This window comes from Kogia breviceps, chromosome 14 (genome assembly GCF_026419965.1).
Source record: "Kogia breviceps isolate mKogBre1 chromosome 14, mKogBre1 haplotype 1, whole genome shotgun sequence".
In the NCBI taxonomy this organism is placed as follows: Eukaryota; Metazoa; Chordata; class Mammalia; order Artiodactyla; family Physeteridae; genus Kogia; species Kogia breviceps.
The window spans coordinates 23522225-23541110 of record NC_081323.1 but is presented as its reverse complement, the minus strand read 5'-3'; the positions used below and the strand labels follow the sequence as shown (position 1 = coordinate 23541110).

At 54.6% G+C, this 18886-nt stretch overlaps 3 protein-coding genes across 3 annotated transcripts in view; 1 reads left to right on the top strand and 2 right to left on the bottom strand.

The window, feature by feature from the left end:
- Positions 1-10519, top strand: part of MMP24 (matrix metallopeptidase 24) — a 48094-nt gene extending 37575 nt beyond the window's left edge. The window contains exons 6-9 of the mRNA XM_059038013.2: positions 1519-1733; positions 4129-4267; positions 5665-5931; positions 7891-10519. Coding sequence (XP_058893996.1) covers positions 1519-1733; positions 4129-4267; positions 5665-5931; positions 7891-8228 — 959 coding nt within the window. The 3' untranslated portion in view covers positions 8229-10519. The remainder of the gene's footprint in view (positions 1-1518; positions 1734-4128; positions 4268-5664; positions 5932-7890) is intronic.
- On the bottom strand, positions 9917-11636 carry MMP24OS (MMP24 opposite strand). The gene is made up of 2 exons (XM_059038117.2): positions 11547-11636; positions 9917-11472 (listed from the first exon to the last, which is right to left on the bottom strand). Exon 2 carries the CDS (start codon positions 11467-11469, stop codon positions 11269-11271), a length of 201 nt encoding a protein of 66 aa, XP_058894100.1. The 5' UTR covers positions 11470-11472; positions 11547-11636; the 3' UTR covers positions 9917-11268.
- Positions 11637-12260: 624 nt separating this feature from the next.
- Positions 12261-18886, bottom strand: EIF6 (eukaryotic translation initiation factor 6). Its single transcript, XM_059038092.2, is given in 9 exon segments — positions 12261-12540; positions 15289-15470; positions 15658-15834; positions 16374-16549; positions 18076-18161; positions 18299-18417; positions 18675-18701; positions 18703-18789; positions 18791-18886. Coding segments are annotated over 9 exon segments (960 nt in total). The 3' UTR covers positions 12261-12530.

Here is an 18886-nt window from a genome sequence, read left to right as displayed (position 1 = left end):
GGACTAGGAGGTATTTTGAAAATAAAACGGACCCTGTTTGCTGATAGATTAGACACAGGGGTGAGGTTTCTGGCTTTTGTAATTGTGGAGCAATAGATTGACCTCTGTAGCTCAGAGATCTGGGCTGGGATATTGATCTGTGATCTTTGGTGTTCAATACGGTAGCCACCAGCCACATGTGGCTATTTATGTTTATATTAATTAGAATTAAATACAATTAAAATTTCAGGGCTTCTCTGGTGGCGCAGTGGTTGGGAGTCTGCCTGCCAAGGCGGGGGACACGGGTTCGTGCCCTGGTCCGGGAAGATCCCACATGCCGCGGAGCAGCTGGGCTCAAGTAAATAAAATAAAACCCAACTATTCTTAAAAAAAAAAAAATTAAAATTTCAGTTCTTTTGCCACACTGGTAACTAGTCGCTCATTTCAAGTGCTCGATAGCCACGCGTGGCTAGAGGCTTCTGTACTGGACAGTGCAGATATATAGAATATTTATGTCATCACAGAACATTGTATGAACAGAGGTCTTTAAAGCCATGAACCTGGATGAGATCACTTCGGGTAGTGATTCTCAACTTGGCAGTCCATTGGAATCACCTTGGGATTTCAATTTAAAAAAATACTGATACCCAGCCTTCACCCCCAGAAATTTGGTTTTAATTAGTCTGGGGTGACTTCTGAACACCAGGGGTTTTAAAAGTTCCCCAGGTGGTCCTAATACGCAGCCCAAGTTGAGAAGCACTGACCTAGGGACCAAAATATATAGAGAGACAGACAGAGAGAAGGGGAGGGGAAGGGAGAGGAGAGGACCCAGGGGCATGCCGACTTTTAGAGCCGGGTGGATGAGGAAAGGCCGCCAGCAAAGCAGGCTGAGAAGGAACAGTACACGAGGTAGGAGGAAAACCAAGAGAGTGCAGGGTTCTGGAAAAGAGAGAAGAGTGTTTTAAGGAAAGTGTGTGTATGATCTTGCTACTCAAGGTGTGGGCCTCAGACCAGTAACTCTGGCATCACCTGAGAGCTTGAAGAAACACAGAATCTAAGGCCCCACCCCAGACCCTCTGAGTCACAATCTGCATTTTATCAAGATCCCTGAATGATTCATATGGACATCAAAGTTTGGGTCAAGCAATGTTGGATTTGGCAACATGGAGGTCATTGGTGATATCGACAGCAGTTTCAGTGGGTGACGAGGCGGAGGCCATACTGGAGCAGGATAGAGAATGGGGGGAGCAGACAGAGAGGGTAGGGGACACTGGGCATAAGAAGGGACACGTCCTCTTTTGTAACAGGAGAGAAGAAAGAGAAGATACCAGATTTGGGGGTGGAAAGATGGGAGTTCCCATTTAATGGCTCTTTTCATGGGTTTTCTCAAAGGCTGCGGGGAGTAAACAATGGGAGAGGGGGGACAGGAGGCTGGAGTGTGACAGGCTTGCCTCAGAGCTGCCCGGGTGACGATGAGGCAATGGCAGCGGGGGGCAGGGCATGCCTGGCCCTTCTCTAAGATGCAGCCCCTCTCTCCAGGACCCCCCGCAGAGCCCCTGGAGCCCACAAGGCCCCTCCCCACACTCCCCGTCCGCAGGATCCACTCACCGTCTGAGAGGAAGCATGAGCGCCAGCCCAGGCCCCCTCGGCCGCCCCTGGGGGACCGGCCAGCCACACCGGGCGCCAAACCCAACATCTGTGATGGCAACTTCAACACGGTGGCCCTCTTCCGGGGCGAGATGTTTGTGTTTAAGGTAGGACCTCTGTGCTCCCCTCCCACTCCTTCCCCCACCAGGGGGCGGGAGAGAGCTGCTGCTCTGGGATTAGGCCTGCTGTGGGGCCTGGAGGGGAGCTAGCCCAGCGGCCAGGCCATGCGGGTCTCTTCCTGGTGCTGCTGGGTGAGTGGACTTGTTTCCAAGAGGGAGGGGGGAAGTGGTGACCCTGCCCCTTCCCAAGGGTTAACGCTGGGGGAAAAGTGCTGGAGACCGGCCTCCGGTCTGTGACTCTGAGCAAGTCACCTCCCTTGTCTGGACCTCAGTTTCTCCATCTGAGAGCTGGGAGGGTCATTTCTCTAACGAAGGGCATGTGCAGATCAAAGGAGTCATGGCTGTGAAGATGTTGGCTTGGAGTAGGGGCTGGCACAGCAGTGGCTGCATCTGTCTCCGGACCCTGCCAGGGCTGGTTCAGAGGAGCGCCTGACAGGAAGCTGGCCAGGCTACAGCTCGTCCCCTGGTCTGTTCCTGTCCCTCTAGCCATGGGCTGCAGGGTGGCAGCCTGCTCAGTGTGTTGCCGTTGGGTTCTCAGGCAAGCAGTCTCTGGGACGGTGTTTGGGATACAGGATTTTGACTAGGGAGCACCTTTGGGATCCACATCTGTGGGAAGGAGGGGAGGGAAGCACGATGAGGCAGGAGAAGATAAGCAGCAACTAGACCCACTGCAGACCTGGCCACGCCCACAGCAAGTTCTGAGCTAGAATGGCCTGTCAGAGTTGTCCCGTGTTGGGCCCCAAATGGCTGGAACTTTATTCAGTCAACTGGTTTTAGGGCGGGGGGCATGACCTTGGGGGAGCTCTCTGGAGCTAGGCCATCCCCAGCGAGGTTGACAGTTGAAAACTGCCCGCTGACCACACTCCCGGCCACCAGCACAAGAGGCCCTCCGCTGACAGTGTGTCTCTGTCACACTGGCTGGTTGCGGAGAGCTGCCCCACTCACCTTGTGGAATTCTCCCCAGCAAGCTTTGAGCTCTGACCAAGAATCAGGCGACAGGGGTCAGCACCAGTCCTGCTCTCACTGTGTGGCTCAAGGAGAGTCACTTGGCCTTCCCTAAGACTGTGTATCTCAGATCGACTTAACAGGAGTTGTGAAAGTCAAAATAAGGTTGAAAAATCTGGATGTGAAAGTGCTTCGTAAAACACCTTAAAAAAATCTTTTCTAGCTTTTGTACCTTTTTTTTTTTTGGTTGCACTGGGTCTTCGTTGCTGCATGTGAGCTTTCTCTAGTTGCGGCGAGCGGGGGCTACTCTTCGTTGCGGTGCACGGGCTTCTCATTGTGGTGGCTTCTCTTGTAGCAGAGCACGGGCTTCATTAGTTGTGGCACGTGGGCTCAGTAGTTGTGGCTCGCGGGCTCTAGAGCATAGGCTCAGTAGTTGTGGCGCACGGGCTTAGTCGCTCCACGGCATGTGGGATCTTCCCGGACCAGGGCTTGAGCCCGTGTTCCCTGCATTGGCAGGCAGATTCTTAACCACTGCGCCACCAGGGAAGCCCCTGTACCATTTTTATGTATCATGTTAACTCTTCTGCACCCTTGGACCCTCCAACTGAACGGTTCCTAAGCAAGTCTGGGTTTTATCATTCCCATTCACACATAAGAAAACCGAGGTCCTAGGAGGTTACAGGCCTCACCCAGACTGCCTACCAACCAGGGCTGCAGTGGGACCAGGCACCAATTTGAGGAGGAGGGCTTTTTTCACATTCTTGGCCTATTGAGCTGCCACTTACTTAACGTTGACTATATGCCCTGTACTGTTCTAGGCACTTCACCTATAATCTCTCATGACCCCCCACTATTACCCCCCTTTGCAGGTGAGGCTCTTTAAGTACTGAGCCCCAGGTCATGCAACTGTAAGAGGAGGAAACTGAATTCACACCCGGGGCTTGGGGGAATTTCCATGGCTTGCTTCCCACAGACCTTACCCTGCTGGCTGGAGCCAGCCGTGAGGAGGGCACTCTGCCCGGGCTCAGTGACCAACCCCTGCTTCCCACCAGCCTGGGGAGGGGCCCCGCTGACGTCGGTGACTCTCCGCTGCCCTCATGTGGTCATCCCAGGCCCTGCATCATCCCTTCCAGCTCCCCCCACGCCTCCTCTGCCCACCAGGCCTGTCTGCTGGCTGTCTCATGGCCCCTTGGGCAGCAAGAGCCATCAGGAGCCTTAGAAGAGAGGCTTGTCTTCTAAGTCTCTTAGAAGAGAGTTGATGGGCATTTTATCTTCCTCATTGGGCTCTGAACGATAGAAGCAGTAAATGGACAGACTTCAGGGAGGGCTGCAAGGCTGGGCCCAGGGGAACGTGTTGGGTTGTTGGGGCCTGAGCTCCAGGGCTGAGATCACTGGGTTCAAAGGCTATGCCTCTTTCTTTCCTTGCCTTAACCCCCAGGATCGCTGGTTCTGGCGTCTGCGTAATAACCGGGTACAGGAGGGCTACCCCATGCAGATCGAGCAGTTCTGGAAAGGCCTGCCCGCCCGCATAGACGCAGCCTATGAAAGGGCTGATGGAAGATTTGTCTTCTTCAAAGGTAACGTGGCCTGTGCAGAAGGACCTGGCATGCTTTCCTGCCCTTCTCGGGACCCCCTTTTTCCACCTGTAAACTGGAAGAGGCAGGGTGGGAGGCAGATGAGCTGCAAGGGTTCTTCTAGCCCTAACAGAAACACTGCCATCTGACAGGACAGATCCCTGCAGGCAGGGAAATTAAGTCAGGGAGTGATTGTTGCGGGTCTGTATGTGCCGAAGTTGGTGGGGTGACAAGGCTCACCCCCACAAAGTAGAGGGTGGTGCAGACAACAGACCATCCAGTGCTCCCTGGAAAGCCACCCTGTGAGTTCTGTAAGAGCCTGGAGCGGGGAGGTCACGCAGGCTGGAGAGGCCAGGGGAGGAGGGGGAACTAGCTGTATGGCAGGCCCACCCTGTGCTAGCTTGTTTCACTTCAATTATCTTGACCTGGGCCAGGCCTCAGAAGGGTAAGATTCAGATAGTGAGGAACGAGAAAAGCATTCCAAGGGGAAGGAACAGCATGGGCAAAGGACTAGCTCAAAGGGCTTTAGAAGACCCACCAGACAGCCATGGAGCCCCACCAGAGAGCTGTGAGAAGTGGCCTGGGAAGGTAGTTTAGGGGAGAGTCCTGAGCAGCCCTGGCTGCCCAGCCGGACTGTGGTCTTAATCCATCAGGGCAATGCTGGAAGTTCACTGTTTGTTTCTGAGCAGCAGAGAGCCACAGGGCAGGCTGCAATCCAGGCAGAGGCAGGAGGCCGTTTCTGAGACGGCTGCTGGAGCTGAGGAGGCGATGTCTGTAAGGCCTGTACCAGGGAGGAGCAGTGAGGCTATAGGAGGTTGACAGGCCTTGTGAGAGGCTAAGTGCTGAGAGGAGAAGGAAAGACAGGGTGATGCCACCTTCCTGGGGACCCTGGGAGGCAGACAGGTGGTGAGGGAGGGAGCCCCTGGGGTGCAGAGGAGGAACTCCGGAAGCCGACCCAGAGGACGGTGGGCAGTCAGGGTCCTGGGCCTGGTGCCCAGGTCCACTGGGAGAGCGGCAGCCTCAGAGTTGGGTGTCACTGGTAGAAGGTAGGGGGAGTACTAGTGTGTGTGTGAAGCCATGAGAGGCTGAGGTCACCCGGAAAGGAAAAAGGAGCAAGTCACACGAAAGGAAAAGAGGGTGAGGCACGCAGCCTGGGCGGCGTGGGGTGAGTTGCCCAGGATCTGAGACTGGATTCTGGCTTCTTGCCCCCTAAGCTCTGCCTGGGCCAAGGGGCCTCAGCCTCCTCCGCCACAGGGATCAAGCAGGACCTGGGCTGTCTCCCCCTGACACTGGCTTCATGAATGACTTCGGTCCCAGTGGATGATGGGCCAGTGGCTCTATCCACACCCTCCGGCATGAATGACCGGGGAAGGCTAATCCTGGGTTCCTCTTGGCCACAGGTGACAAGTACTGGGTGTTTAAGGAGGTGACAGTGGAGCCTGGGTACCCCCACAGCCTGGGGGAGCTGGGCAGCTGTCTGCCCCGAGAAGGCATTGATACAGCTCTGCGCTGGGAACCTGTGGGCAAGACCTACTTTTTCAAAGGCGAGCGGTACTGGCGCTACAGCGAGGAGCGGCGGGCCACGGACCCTGGCTATCCCAAGCCCATCACCGTGTGGAAGGGCATCCCCCAGGCTCCCCAGGGGGCCTTCATCAGCAAGGAAGGATGTACGTAAGAACCCAGCCGGGTTTTGTGAAGCGGGGGGGTGGGGGGGATCTGATTTCACGTGGGTCTCACCGGGGCCCACGGGCATACTCTCAAGGTACGCAGGTTTGAGAAACACCGCCTGGTGGCAAAGACAACTGCCTCATATCGACCCATGTTCACACAGTAAATGAATCCTCTCTTACCAGTGGCCAAATCACAGTTTCTCATCTGTAGGGATCAGTCGCAATTGAGAGATGTTTTCACAGACTGACTTCATTCCCTCAGATAGCATTTCTCAAACAGTGGTCCTCAGGTGTACTCCAGGAGTCCCTCAAGTTATCAGATCTGAAATGATGGATGTGGTGGTTCAAAGGTGCTTTTTCACAGGGCTTAAAGATAAGAGAGCAGCATTTTCTAATTATGAGACATTTCCTAAGCTCCTCCTGGAGGCCAGGCTGACTCACAGCCTCTCCCCCCTCCAGACTAGAAGCTTCTCAAGAAGAGGGGCTGGGACTTGCCAGGTGCAGAGTGGCTATCCACGGATATTTGTTGAATCTATCTCCACTCATCTGGTCAAAAGCACAGACCCTGGAGCCAGCCTGGCTGGTTTCATATCCCACCTCCACTACTTACTAAGAGTTTGTGCAAATCACCTAAGTCTCCTCAGTTTCTTCATCTATAAAATGGGGATAATAATGGTACCTACCTCATAGGGCTTTGTGAGGATTAAGTAAGATAAATTATGTAGAGCACTTGGCCCATGCCATGTAAGTTTTAGCTGTTATCATCATTATCATCTTGTTTTAGTTTTTATGGAATGACAGGTGTCATTCATTCACTCCACAATAATTGCTGAGAGGCAGGTTGTGTGGGAGGGCTGGGGATGGAGCTTGGAACAAGACTTGCCTTGCATCCCTGGCTCCAGTCTAGAGGCAAAAAACAAATAAAGTGGCAACAAATGCAATAAGGGAAATCATTTGCGAGAGAGCATCTAGGCAGAGGGCCATGTGAGAGAGGGTCATCAGGAAGGGCTCTCCAAGGAGACGTCACCGGTAAGAAAGCCAGCAGCCACAGGGGCAGAGCTGCTGTTTGGTGGCTCTCCTGTGTACCTGATGCTTTACACACATGGTCTCACTTTCTGGGGAGCCTCAGAGACAGGTGACATCAAGAACTTTAGCCAGTGAAAATCCCAGCCAAGGTGGGGAGCCGGCCAATAGGAGAGTGTGAGTTGCGCTGTGTCTGTGGACTGGTGGGGCCATGAGGCTGCTGCAGGGAGCCTTGTGGTGGTTGCCAAGCCCTGCTGCCTCTTTTCCTTCCAGCCCCTCCCCCAGCAGGGTCCCAGCGACCCTGCAATCTGTGTTGCACAGTCACGTGTGCCAAGCCAAAAAAAGTCCATGATAACTGCGAAGAGGTAGTGCCCTCCGTCAACAGGAGAAATCCTGCTCCCTGCCTCCCTTGGCTCAGGAAGGAGCTGGCTCAGCCCTAGAGCTATGCAGACAGTGTCATCCAAGCCTTAAGTTGCGGGCTTGATCTGACTCACATGGGGGAGGGGGGAGGCTATGGGCACAGGATGGTAGAGCTGAGACCCAGCGCTGAGAAGAGTCCTGTCTGGGAAGCACAAAATGAGCTTACCAATGCTACTTCCAGCCCCTCAGTGGCTTGGCTTCCTGCACCTTTGAGACGACAGGGAGGGCTGCTCCAGGTCCCAGGTGCCTCTCTGCAGCTGGGCAGGTCATCCTCCACAACCAGCCACACCACTCACAGGGTGTGCGAGGCACCACACGCCTACCTCCAAGAGTTCCAACACGCCCGCACCACGTCATGTGCCCACCCACCTTTCAGAGCTCCTCTTGGGCTCCTCCCAGGTGGGAGAGGCACCCCTCCTCCACGCTGCCACAGCACCCTGGGCCCTCTCACGCTGGCGCAGAACAGGTGCAGGGAAGTGTCCGGGATGGTGATGATGGGCCGTGTTTCTGCAGATTACACCTACTTCTACAAGGGCCGGGACTACTGGAAATTCGACAACCAGAAACTAAGCGTGGAGCCAGGCTACCCGCGCAACATCCTGCGTGACTGGATGGGCTGCAACCAGAAGGAGGTGGAGAGGCGCAAGGAGCGGCGGCTGCCCCAGGACGATGTGGACATCATGGTGACCATCAACGACGTGCCAGGCTCTGTGAATGCAGTGGCCGTGGTCATCCCCTGCATCCTGTCCCTCTGCATTCTGGTGCTGGTCTACACCATCTTCCAGTTCAAGAACAAGGCAGGCCCTCAGCCTGTCACCTACTATAAGCGGCCAGTCCAGGAGTGGGTGTGAGCAGCCCAGAGCCCTCTCTGTCCACTCGGTCTGGCCAGCCAGGCCCTTCCTCACCAGGGTCTGAGGGGCAGCTCTGGCCACTGCCCACCGGGGCCAGCATGGCCCTAGGCCAGGGGTCATGTAGCTGAAGTGGTGGTGCATTGGCCTAGGCTGAGCATGGGGCAGGGAGTGATGGCAGCTGTGCCCCAGGGTGGGTGTCTGGCACCCAGCTGCCAGCCTTCTGTCCTGGGTAAACTGCTCCCTACTCAAGGGAATAGGCCAGGCCCCATCAGGAGGCAGGGACCATGCCAGGAGGAGGCCCATGGTCACTGCGCCCTGTGGCGTCCATGAGGCACCACAGCACCATCTGTACCTGGCTGGACCCAGCACCTGCTGTGGGAAGCCAGCGCTAGCGCTCTCAGCCCCATCTGGGAGATGCCACCAGTCCTGGTCCCCCATTGCCAACACCTGCTGGTCAGATGTCCCCCCACCCCTACCCCACTGTCCTCCAAGGCTACAGGACCCCTGCTGCCGACACAGTGGGCAACAAGCCTGGGTTTCCTCTGCTGGCAACAGCAGATCCCTCAGGAAACCTGCTCCACATGTCAGAGTCTCCTCTGAGACCCAGGATTTAGGGTCACATGCTGCAGGCAGGGCTGTGGCCCAGCTGGGTCTGACAAGGACCCAGCTGTCATGTCGTGAATATTTCAATGTCCTGTCACTATTGTTTAAAGTCCCATTCTGCAAAGGCTGCTTGAGGCTTTAGGTGAATTAGAGGTGACTGTCTTGGTGATGAGGCCAGCCCTCCCCCCCAGCGATAAGGACCAAGGTGCTGTTAAGGCCACTCTAGTGCCCAGACACGCCAGGAGCTGGGCCCTGCTAATGAGGCTGAAGGGCTGGAGCAGGAGCTGACCCCATCTCTGGAGGCTGATCTGAGTTTGTAGCTGTCCTCCACTCTCCCGTTCCTCTCCCCATCCCCCAAGTCCCTGGCCCTGCTCCAGCCTGTCGCTTGTGGCCTGAGGACTCAGCCTGACTAGTGAGGTGAGACGGAAATAGCTCTGGGCCAACATTCTCACGGCCTTGGGGCAAGGGACCCAGGGCAGCCTTCTGAAGTGCTCAGAGCCCACATCCCTAGCTACCCTGAGACCAATTCAATCTCTCAGCCCAGAAGCAGTGTTTATACCATGAGCTTGGCCCCTGCTAACCCAGCTCTCTGGGCCCATCACCCTGCATTGCTCTTCGGAAAAGGGCAGCCACAACTGGTAAGAACCCCAAGCCTAGGGGCCCGCCCCTCACTGTCTCTGGCAGGAATTCCTAGGGCTCGGCTTGCCTCACGCCAACCCAGTAAGAGGCAGCCCTGCTTGTCACTAAGGAGCCGGAGGCAAAACCAATGGGTTCAACTAAGTCCACTGGCTCCCTGCCAAATCCAAGCTGAGTTGTCAGTCTTCAGGGTGCCGGCAGGGCCTCTAAGCCTGCATGGGCCTTGCCCCCACCCCGTGGCCTCTGGGCTTTGAGTCTGCTTAACCTGTAGCAGACAGGGACTCTGGGAGCTGTCTTGAGCAAAATCTCTCATCCCAGAGACACCTATATGGGTCCACTGTGTTCCCCGTCATCATCCTTGTTTTTTCTCATTTTGGCCAAGGGCGGGCTCCCTGGGGCGGGTGGGGAACAACTGCAGAGATATTAGTGATTCATAGGTTTGTACAGTGTTTTATACTTTGCAAAGCACTTTATTAGCTCACCCCTGTCCGCTCACATGTAACTCATGCAGTCCCTGGGAGGCCAAGGATAACTCTCACTGTGCCCTCAAATGAAGCACAGAGAGGCTGTTACTTGCCCAGGCCATCCAGTGGGCTTGCTAGACCCCTCTAGGGTCCAAGATGAGATCAGAAGTGTCTCTTTTATCCATCTTTTCTTGGCCTCTCTTCTCCCCTTCCGGGTCCCTCTCCACTCCTCAGGTTGGTGCTCTCACTTCTTGAAAGCTCTAGGCCCCCCAGGCTCCCCACTGGCTCCTGGTACTACCGAGGTCAGCTGAGAAAGAGCAGGAGATGGAGGCAGGCAGCCCAGGCTGCAGATGTGAGGGATGCAGGGCCAGGCCCAGAGAGGGCTCAGCCTGGAGGCTTCCAATCATGGATTCTCCTGCCTTCTGGTCATCCGTTTGTCCATCATCCCAGGACAGGGCAGACAGAGGGGCAAAGCACTGGGGGCCCCAGAGCCCAGCTTCCCCTCAGTCTGGGGAACATCACAGCATTTCAGTGTCAGTCACATTTTAAACTGATCAGCCTTTGTATAATGTTTTTTAAATCATTTCTAAATAAAACAAAAATACGGAGTGTGTCATTTCCCTGGGACGTGGGAACAAGGATCAAGTTCTGGGTGGCCTTAAGAAGCTTCTGGGAGACAGGGTGCTTTGGGCTGTCTGGGAGCTGCCCCATGCATCTCATCTGCCGGCCAAAAATCAGATGCCCCCTCTCTCCAAAAGGCTGGCCCTGGAGGCCCTCTGTTACTGGGGTCTCAGGAAAACAGCCAGATATGCCAGCGTGGCACCCAGGATGGCAGAGCAACCCCTCCCAGGAGAGGTATGGGCAGGTTCACTGTGGCAAGGTCTTTTCTGAAGTCAAGGCACATGGTGCGATGACCAAGGACAAAAGCAAGAGCCCAGTTCTTGGCAACAGGGAAAAATGAGGTGAGATTAGGTCAGCAGCCTTGGGGTCTTCTTACCAAGAGCCCTGGCCTGGTTCTGGAAGCCAGTGACAGGGAAGGCTGCCCCAGCACCCAGACGGCTGGAGAAAACTGTGGGGTGGAGATGCACACGAAGGTCTGAGCTGGTCTGGGTGCAGGCTGAGAAGCCAGTGAATCTGGGGTAGCGGGAGGGGCCAGAGGCAAGACGGTGCCCCGAGGCGAGGCTGCGGAGGAGGCTTCCTTCCAGTCCCCAGCGAGCTCCCCGACTCTCCGCGCGTCTCCGGGGTGGCGGAAGGTGGGGAGAGACGACAAGGACCCGAGCAGGAGAGGCGGACGGGATGACAGGAGGCGGCGGGCGGTAAGTGCGGAGGGCGACGAGTCAGTACCAGGAGGTGCAGACGATAAGGAAGCGCACGTCGTCCAGCGGCCCCCAGGGGCCGGGCTCTGGCCAGGGCCGCCCAGGGCCCTCGGGCGCCGCGGGCTGGGGTTGGGGGTGGGTCTGAGGTTGGGGTTGGGGTTGGGGTTGGGGCTGCGGCTGGGGCTGCGCGGCGCCCTGGCCACCGGTCAGCTGAGCTCCCATGTTCTGCAGGACGAGAGGCCCGTCAGGTACGGGACGGACCACACGCCACCCCCGCCCCGGCCGGGCCCGACCCTCACCTCGCACCGCCCGAGCCGCCGGTCAGTAGAATCCCAGCGCCGGCCTCAGCTCCCGGCTCGCCTGCGCAGCGGCGTCTGGAAGGACTGGCGTCGCGACGTCATGGCGCACGAACCCCGCCCCCCCCACCACAAGCGAGGAAGCTTTCAGGGCACAGGGGCGGGGCCCAGCAAACCAGAGCCACCCGCCAGCAACCGGCCACACCCGCCCCGAAGTCCCGGGGCCCCGCCCCGCGAGCAGCTCGGAGACGCTTGGAGCCGCCCCAGCTACCCTCGCATCTCCAGCCCGGCTCCGCACCCACCCAAGGCCCTAAAGGAAAGGGCCTACCGAGACTGGTCTGAGGCGGTCCTGGGAACCTAGCAGCCAGGCCAGCAAACCTCCACCCACCCTGGGTCAAAGAGGACAAGACTGCCCTGTAGCCCGGTGCCCAGAGCCCTTCAGGATCCTCACACTGGCCTAGGAGAGAGTTGAAACAGACTCTCAACTTTGAAGCCAAAAGTATGAGGCTGAAGTTGTGTGGAAAATGGGAGAAATACAGTGGAGAGTGCTGCTTCCTCTTGTCCTGGGATGAAACCGCCCATCTGGTGATGGGGGGAGAGAAGTGGGAGACTGTAGAACTAAGGGTGTGTGTGTGCATCCTACCCCACCTCCCCTCTGGAACAATGGTGGGAGGCTGAGTGCAGGCTGAGGTCCCCAAATAACACATTCAGAATGGCTGGAAGAAGCTGCCCTTTAATGGGTTGGCACAGACAACAGAGCTCTCAGCCAGAAGCCATAGGACCTGCCGGCCAGCATGATGTGGCAGAGTTTTGCAGTAACTATAGATTCAGGAGATGGGCACAGGTGAAGAAGGGCTGGGCATCCAGCCACTGAGTCCAGGTGAGCTCTCTGCCACCACCCTGCCAGCATCCAGGACAGTCTGGGTGGGGCATGGGGACGGAGCCAAGGTCCAGAGCCAGGAGCCCATGAAGAGTATGGAAGGTGACTCAGGTGAGGCTAGAGACAGAAGGAGCACTGTCAGTAGGTGCTTCACAGAGCACAGCTCACCCTCCATTCTCAAGATGCTTGCCTCCACCCTTACCCCAGGACCTCTGTTCCAGCTCAGCCCCGAAGAGCCACACACAGAGCCCCTTCCAGATTCCACTGCTCCCACAAGTCACAAATCCAGTCTAGCACTCTCAGTGCTTAAAAACTAAAAGTAACTCCTCCACTCGGGTGGGTGAACTCAATAACTTATTCAAATCGTTAACTGATCATAAATCAGAGCCTCACAGGTCAAGCCCAACAGACATTAGACAAGGGAACAAGGTGGCTCAGAGAGGTGAAGGGACACGTCCAGGCCCCAAATCCTCTAGTGGCAGGGCTGCGGCCAGAACATTCTTCCCGGAGGTGATAATCATGTGCATGATTATAAAAGTGAAGTATGTTTTTCTTTTTTTCGGCCACCCCTCGCGGCTTGTGGGATCTTAGCTCCCGGAACAGGGACTGAACCCAGGCCCTTGGCAATGAAAGCACCAAGTTCTAACCACTGGACCACTAGGGAATTCCCTGAAGTACATATTTCTTTTAGGGTTTTTTTGTTTGTTTGTTTTTTTGTTATCTGAAGTTTTTATTTCTCTCTTTAAAGTACGAAAAAAGTTGGATTCTATCTTAGTTTTCCTAGGATTGGCTTTTTCTCATAAAATCTTAAATAGGAGAAATGAAAGAACTTTGGGGAAGTTGAAATACATATTTCTAATCCCCTACCTGACACCTTCCTTGTAAGGTCTCATGGGCACCTCAAACTCAACAGGTTCAAAACCAAAGGAGGCTAATGAGTTTTGTCTCTTCTTTTCCAACACCCATTTCTTTATCTTAAGTGCAATGCTGACCAGGGCTGCTGACTGTAGGCAGTTCTGCCTGGCAGTTTCTGAAGTTTCACCATTAAATACAACATTTGCTATAGTTTAGTAGGTAACAATTATCAGGTTACAGAAATTTCTTTCTGTTCTTAGGTTGCTAAGAAGTTTTGTTTTGTTCTTTAATTAAATGGTTAATTGTGGAAGTACTGTTTTCTTTATGAGGTTCAATGTTCCAAAGAGGAGGAAGGGTATATTTTATTCATCACCCCATCACTACTGTCTGGCACATAGTAGGTGCTCAAAAAAAAGTTGTTGAACAAATAACAAAACCACTGGTACCACTTTCCTGTTCAGACCCTTTCAACTGCTCTCCAGTGCTGAGAGCAGAGTCTGTCAGTGTGGTCTCCAAACTGCCCTCATCAGAATCACTCAGGAAAGATTATTAAAACAACCACACATGGTTGGGTCCCATGCCAAATTGAGGGAATCAGTATCTGAGGGGTGATGGCAAGAAACTACATTAACAAGTATCCGAACATAAACTGAAGGGCAAAACACCTACAGTTGTGCTTCCCTGGTGGCGCAGTGGTTGAGAGTCCGCCTGCCGATGCAGGGGACATGGGTTCGTGCCCCGGTCTGGGAAGATCCCACATGCCGCGGAGCGGCTGGGCCCATGAGCCATGGCCGCTGAGCCTGCGCGTCTGGAGCCTGTGCTCCACAACGGGAGAGACCGCAACAGTGGGAGGCCCGCGTACCGCAAAAACAAAACAAAACAAAACAAAACAAAAAAAAACCCCAAAACACCTACAGTCAAAACTTCTTGACATGGGCATTCAGAGTCCTCAACACTAGGAATAAAACCTTTCCCCTTCACACCTTCCACAATTCCCCATCCCTGGTTCTGTCTGAAGTGCTTCCCCACCCTATCTTCGCATATTCAATTACCTACTCATTCCCTGAAGCCCAGACTAAATGATCTGTCCTCCCCAAAACCTTCCTGGATTCCAGAAAGTGTATCACAGGAGCTTCCAAAACCACAAAAACCACCTTTTACTTCTTCTTTGAAGGTAGCTAAGTTATATATGGCCACTACATCTTCTCTCCCCTGCTACAATCTAAGTCCCTCACAGAGGCAGGATGTAGCACTAAGCTGCCTGACTATCCCACATGGGGTCTTGTCCATGGGGTTCAATGAACATCAAGCAATTGAATGAATAAAGGAGGGAAAATGAAGGGAAATTCTGCCCCTGTAAGCAGGGAGTCTGCTACTGGACAGTTGCTCTACTTTGGGGTTTCTATCCTCATAAAGACTCCTGTGCTAGCTGGGTATGGCGTGCCTTGAGAGGCATCCTAAATGGGGGAGTGGGGGGGAGGCACTAAATATCCAGCACCTGCTGCTCTTCCAAAGGAAGAGATTCTAGAGCCTAACACCCCAGAACCTTCCAGGGTTAGGGCCCAAGAACCCACTCTTGTTTTAAACCCACAAAGTCCAGATGACGGTGATTCTGATGCATTCCCCACACCCCTGAGTCCCTTAGGCACCTGCGTCTCCTCAGTTCCTAAAAGCAGCCTTCCCTCCCTCCTTCAATTAAAAAGCTCTTTCATGTCTCAGGCTACTGGCTGGGGACACTGACACACAGGCAAATACAAACTGCAAAAGAATGTGGTCAGTGATAAAATAAGACAGACTACAGAAGGGATACACTGAGCCAGCGTCTTCAAAGACGGCAGTAGGCAGATACTCAGGCAATGCTTGTGGACTGTACCCTGTGCTTGCTCAGCAGTGTGCAGATGTGGCCTCACACGCAAGGAGAACCTACCAGTATGAATTCAGTGTGGCTCCCATTACAGGTGGCCATCTCCCTCCCCTCCTCTCCCCTCCAAAGAAGAGAGGCCCAGATACCTGTCAATGAGGGAATCCCGCATGCTGGTAGCAATGGTGCTAGGCTGGGCTTCATTCAGCTTGAAAACACTCTCCACCACTGACAGCTCTGTGCTGGTTGTGTCCAGGCCACAGAAGGCACACCAGTCGTTCACTACCATCCCAGCGGCGATCACCTCGCTGCCTCGGTTCACAGTGCCCGCCTGCCAAGGGACGGCTCAGTGTGGATCATGGCACCAACAGCCAAAGTCATGAGGACTCTCCCCAAGCCCCTCTCCCTGACCCTCAGCCCAAACCCAAACTGTGACAGGTAATAACCTAGATTCCCGAATACTGGGCAAAGGGATCTGCTCCAGCAGGAGACAGAGCTCAGAGAACAAGACTGCTTACCACAAGGGGGACCTGAAGGAGAGAGGACAGCTCATCCTGGTCTTCAATTGAAGTCTTGGGATGCACCAGCCCTCCCTGATTGCTGAAGACACAGTAGCTTCCTACCAACACCTGGTCAGCTACTGTCTGTCTGAAGACTTCCACCTTTAGCACATCAGCCAGGATTTCTTCTGTTTCCTGTCAGCCAAAGGTACTGTGCTCAGCGCCCAGAACAAGCAGATCAAAGAACCCAGGGCCTCCACACCCAGACCCACCCAGGGCATGACTCCCTAAGCTCATTCCTCTGCTATGTAGCTGCATATGGAAGCTTCACCCAGAAAAAGGAGGGAATACAGCTTGGAGCAGAGTCTAGACCAGCTATAGAGCCCCTAATATCCATGCATGCCCTGAAGAGCCAGAGGCTGGTCGCCACATTACCCTCCTTTCCTCTAACCCACAGGCAAGAGTTCACCTGTCAATCTTCTCTCCTAGCCCTGGCTTCAAGACCAGATGGGTCAATCTCCCTGATTCTGAAGGACTAATACACTCCCTAGCTTCTTTCTGACACTGATCACACCATGGAAGGCCTCTGTTCACTATTCCAACCAATGTCTGAACTGCAGGAGCCCGGGTATAAAGAGAAACCACAAGAGATACCCCTAATTCCTGTCCGATGGGCAAGAATGGTGGCTAACCACTGACTCGGCTAGTATCCTGTGACTCCTGGGCCACCTCACCCTGTCCAGGTCTGGGTGGACTAAGGCCACGTAGTCGTTGCAGGTGGTGACATTGCCCAGGGCTGAGAGCCGCTCCTCCACCCGCCGGATCTGCACTGAGTCTGGTAGGCAGTTGCGAATGTGTTGCAGCTCCTGGTCGGTGGCGTTGCTGGGCACCAGGAGACCATGCCTGTTCCCTGGGGAGACCCAGGTTAGGGAAGGTGGGACAAGGATGGACCATGAATACACAAGATGCCTGCTGAGCCCTGGGGCCTGGGGATACAATCCAGCCCAATTAGCTTCCCCAGCAAAGCTTTAGACCCAGACCCCAGTCCTCCAAACCACTGATCCATACAACACCCAGGGGACCAGGAGTCCCACTGGGCAGGCCAGAGATTGCCTAGGAGTTTGTCCCAACACATCCTGCCCAATTCGCCATCATCAGCCAGGAGGAACCAGGACTAACAGGAAGCGCTCTTGGGCATTAGTTGTATTTTAAGAAACTGAAGTAACACTCCAATCTACCAGAATGGCTAAATTTTTTAAAAGAATGTCAATACCAAGTGTTGGCAAAGATATATGGAGCAACCAATAGGAGTATAAACTGGCCAACCACTTCAGATAATTATGTGGCATCATCTACTACATTGAATACTCAGCCATTCCTCTCCAAGGTATTATATATCCAACAGAAATACATACATTTGTTCACTAAGAAACATAGCAGCAATACTCATAACAGACCCAACTGAAAACTACCCAAATACCCACTATCAACAGAATGAATGAATACACCCTGGTATACTTACACAAAACACAGTACACAGCAACATGAATGAACCACAATTATCTTGTGACAACAATGACTAAACCTCTGCCTAACTCTGCAAGGACACAACTCTGAACTTCTCAACTATGAGTTTCTCCCATCATAAAAAAAAAAAAAAAAAAACACCAAAGGTCAGGTTAAGTTCTCCCTTGTTACATAAGAACTAGCTTCAAGTCCAAAGGTCATGGTTAGAGATAAAAATGTTCTGCCTGAATAAGAAAATACTGAGTCCAAGATCATCAGGCTTATGATTTAAAATAAAGGAACAAACTCCTATTTCAGCAAAACTAGAAAGAAGGGGAGGCAGTAAAGGCAGACAGACCCAGCTCAAAGAAAGGACAAATGGCCAGAGTCAACCGTGCTGAGAGATATAGGGGTACATGGTAAAGGAAACTGAAGATTGGAATGGGAAACTGAACAGTATGCCCCAGAATCTTAGCTTGTCATTTTTTAGAGGCAGAAATAGATGCTCAGCAAGTGGAAGCAATTTGCCCAGAGTCAGTGGCCAGGGAGAGATGACAATCCAATCTTCCCTCACACCAGGTGTGGAACTGGGCGAGTCACTTGGGTTCTTTGAGTCTCAGCTTCCTCATCAGTCAAATTAGGCCAATACTTCCGACCTCCCAGGGTCTTCGTGAACAAGGACTGAAACAAGGGTCAAAGTGAAAGCCCTTAATGTTATTTGTGATTACAATGATCCAGAAGCCTTTGCCAGAGGTTGTCCCTGATCTGTTGACACTTAGGGTCCACCACAGGCCTGAGAGATTCTGTAGTCCCTGGAGATAATGGATGAAAGCCTGGGAATCCCTGGGTCACCCGGGGTCCCTTCTAGGGGTATAATTAAAGGCGCTGGGAGGCTCCCTTTCCTCCCTCGGCGACTTCCAGCTAGCTTACCCACACACATGCGCCCGATGATGCGGCAGCCGGCGATGGAGGCGTGCACCACAGGGATGGTATCAGCAAGCTCACCCTCGAACACACTGTAGGGACAAGGACTTGGTGGTCACGGGGCTGGGGGGCCTGATGAGCCCTCCCTCTGCCCGAGCCCCAGACTCCCAAGTACCCCTCCCAGCCACCCACCCACACGCTGCCCGCGGGCCCGGGGCTCCCGCCGCACCTATAGAAGTTCTCCGACCCTCCGATGGCCACCAGGCAGTAGGTGTTGGTAAGTTTAGCAAAGCAGCCGACCTCACAGTTGTTCTCGAACGACGCTCGGACCGCCATGAGACCTAGGGACTGCGGCACAGGGAGCTCAGGGCCGGCGGATCCTCTCCCGGGACAGGGTGCCCGGGCTTCGACCCTGGGTCCGGGTCCGGGTCCCCCGGCCTCCGCTCCTCAGGCCCCGCCGCGACCCCGCCCCTCTCGGCCCCCAGCCCTCGGGGCCCGCCCACCTGCCCCTCCAGACACGCTGGCCCCGAATCCTTCGGCCCCCAGCCCTCACGTCCCAAAGCAACCCGAGCTGACCCTGCCGGTGTCCCGCCACACCCGCTCACCACGTAAACGCAGCCTCCGCACGCGTCAAGAGGCCTCGTCGGCCCTCGGTAGGTTTCCGTTTCCGCCTCCGCCCTCGGAGACTTCCGAGAGAACGCGACGCACGCCGCCACGCATGCGACCACTCTAGCGCCAGCCTCTGGGCGGACTCTATGGCTGCAAGTGGTCGGGTCTCTACCCCGCCTGGCCCCGCCTCCAGCAAGCTCGCATTCAT

What these genes read in the sequence shown, in the direction of transcription:
- MMP24OS (XM_059038117.2), bottom strand. Translation starts at nt 11,469, where the DNA reads ATGGGAGCTCAGCTGACCGGTGGCCAGGGCGCCGCGCAGCCCCAGCCG.